This window comes from Benincasa hispida, chromosome 6 (assembly GCF_027475165.1).
Source record: "Benincasa hispida cultivar pf3 chromosome 6, pf3_genome.v1.1, whole genome shotgun sequence".
NCBI classification, from domain to species: Eukaryota; Viridiplantae; Streptophyta; class Magnoliopsida; order Cucurbitales; family Cucurbitaceae; genus Benincasa; species Benincasa hispida.
The window spans coordinates 52947495-52949874 of NC_143483.1; the positions used below are offsets into that span (position 1 = coordinate 52947495).

General features: G+C 34.2%; 1 protein-coding gene across 1 annotated transcript; it reads left to right on the forward strand.

The window, feature by feature from the left end:
* The first annotated feature begins 377 nt into the window (after positions 1 to 377).
* DAN1 (Alba DNA/RNA-binding protein) lies at positions 378 to 2073 on the forward strand. Its single transcript, XM_090314872.1, has 5 exons — positions 378 to 650; positions 924 to 972; positions 1077 to 1139; positions 1227 to 1291; positions 1598 to 2073. Exons 1-5 carry the CDS (start codon positions 540 to 542, stop codon positions 1739 to 1741), a joined length of 432 nt encoding a protein of 143 aa, XP_090170998.1. The 5' UTR covers positions 378 to 539; the 3' UTR covers positions 1742 to 2073.
* The last annotated feature ends 307 nt before the right edge of the window (positions 2074 to 2380 follow it).

A 2380-nucleotide genomic window follows, 5' to 3' on the forward strand; every position in this document is an offset into this window, starting at 1 on the left:
TTTTATTCCTAGATATTTTTAATTTATGGACATTTATAAAACCTTAGACGACTCCTTAAAATTTTTAAATTAGTAAAGACGTTTTAAAAAGAAAATGACAAAAATGTCCACCGAAAAACTCAGTCATCTCTCTTTAAAGAGGGATAAAAATATACTCCAAAAAAAGGGTAATTTGGGGAATCTAAAAATAGGCGAAAGAACTTCGGGAATCTCTGAAAAATAACTGCCTTTACAAATAGTGCGGCTTTTGACCATCTCCTATTCCGCTAATAACGGTCAACAAACTTCCATCTTCTCCACCCAATCAAACCACCGCCACGTTTCACTTTCCCGCTCTCTCCCCCTATAAAATATTTCTTCTTAACGACTTGCAGCTAGTTTCCCGAAGCCCTCAGCGCCCTCCCTTCAATTTTCCCGCTCTTAACGAATTTTCCCGAGAATTTCAAGAGAAAATATTCTCTCTATTTCGTTTGATCTGCGTGAGAGAGAAAGAAAAGAGAATTACACAGTGAGAAACTGAAAAACACAATCAAGAATCAATGGCGACGATTGCAGTATCGGGAGCCGCAGCCACTGAAACACAGAAGAAAAACAGAATTCAGGTTTCCAATACCAAGAAACCCCTCTTCTTCTACGTTAATCTCGCTAAGGTATACATAAATCCTTCTTTCACCTCTTCACTTCTTCGATTATAACGACTGAGAACATAATCCCGATTTCGTTATGATGTTCTTGTTTGGTTCTGGAATCGAAATCCTCAATGTATGAACGATTCATCATTAATCGGTGTTGTTCTTTAGATTCCTATTACGATTTGAGTATTTCTATCTGTATAATCGTCTAATTTCAGTTTCTACGTTGTTTAGTTGTGGTTTGATCGGAAATTCTAATCGTTGTTTGCTCTAAAATTGTTCTTGATTTAGAGGTACATTCAACAGCATAATGAAGTTGAGCTTTCTGCTTTGGGAATGGGTACTGTGTCGTTTCTTGTACATCTTTTAACTCTTTTTTCTCTTATTGATATATATATGACGAATTTTTGGTTTTCTTGGCTCAAATCCTCTGAATCATTACAGCAATTACTACTGTTGTCACAATTGCGGAGATTCTTAAGAACAATGGGTTGGCTACGGAAAAGAGTAATACATTTGTTTATCTATAGTGTTAGTATCTTTAATGGTGATAACAATTAATGTTGATAATGATATGGTTTTGTTACGAAACAGAAGTTTTAACTTCTACAGTCGGCATGAAAGATGAGAACAAAGGTCGTTTGGTTCAGAAAGCTAAGGTTTGTTCATCTTAACCTTGATGAAGCCTTTAATACTTGATAAATAAGCAATAGATTGAATGGCTATGTCAAATAGTTATGAATGTTGAGATATTATTCCTGTGGGATTGATTGATTTGGGATGATTATCTGCTGTGTTCGAGAAATTTAATTGGGTTTTTATCACTTAAGGCATCAAGGCATGTTTGATTCTGAATAAAACAAAAGTGATGTTAAATTTTATATGATCTGCAAGTTGTGTTACATTGGTCCCTTCTGATGTAAATTTGAGATTCTGAGAATTATTTTGGGTTCAATTTGTGATAGATTGAGATTGTTCTGGGGAAGTCTGAGAAGTTTGATTCTCTGATGACTGCGGCCACGGCAGTACCGGAGGTGGTGGAGACGGTGGCGACTGGTGCTGCTGCTGCTGAAGAGGAGAAAAAAGCAGAGGAAAACAAGGAGCAGTAGGGGGAAAGAGAGGGGAATGTGATGTTACATTGTGTTGTAGTTTAAGAATCACATTTGCAATATTATAGGATAGGCTACTTTCATTTGGAATTCCTCTGCTAGTTTTTCTTTTTCTTTCCTTTTTTTTTTTTCCTTCTTTCTGAACAGTCACAGTTATGAATGAGATGTGCCATCCCATCAACCAAAAAGAACAACCAAAAAAAAAAAAAAAAAAAAGGAAAAGAAACCTTTTTTTCTCGTATCAACTGTGTTGAGGAGAAGCCTTTTTATGATGCATTTTGTTACTTCATGTTGATCTAATGAAGTTCAATCCTTGAAATGGATGGTTCTTTTGGAATTTTTCCTTTTTCTCTTTTGTTTCTCTCTCTTTTGCTTATAGCTTCTTAACTGTTTGAATTTTTTAGCTTGAATGATGATAATGGAAAGATTGTATAAAGAATCCTAATATACTTTAGCAGAATGTTACAAGTATGTCAACCATTCTAATTTTATGATAAAATAATACTTAAATTATTTTGGTCCTAATCTTTCATCTTATTATCATCATCATTATAGAAAAGTTACCTTTGTAGTCCTTTTTTTAGTTTTAAATTTACAAAAGTCAACTTTTTAATCTTTGAATTTGTAAGAATAGGTTTT

Excerpts from the sequence above, each read along its gene's own strand:
- DAN1 (XM_090314872.1), top strand. The coding sequence starts at position 540 with ATGGCGACGATTGCAGTATCGGGAGCCGCAGCCACTGAAACACAGAAG. Across the intron at positions 651-923 it reads TCTACGTTAATCTCGCTAAG|AGGTACATTCAACAGCATAA; the intron begins GTATACATAAAT and ends TTCTTGATTTAG. Across the intron at positions 1,292-1,597 it reads GTTTGGTTCAGAAAGCTAAG|ATTGAGATTGTTCTGGGGAA; the intron begins GTTTGTTCATCT and ends AATTTGTGATAG.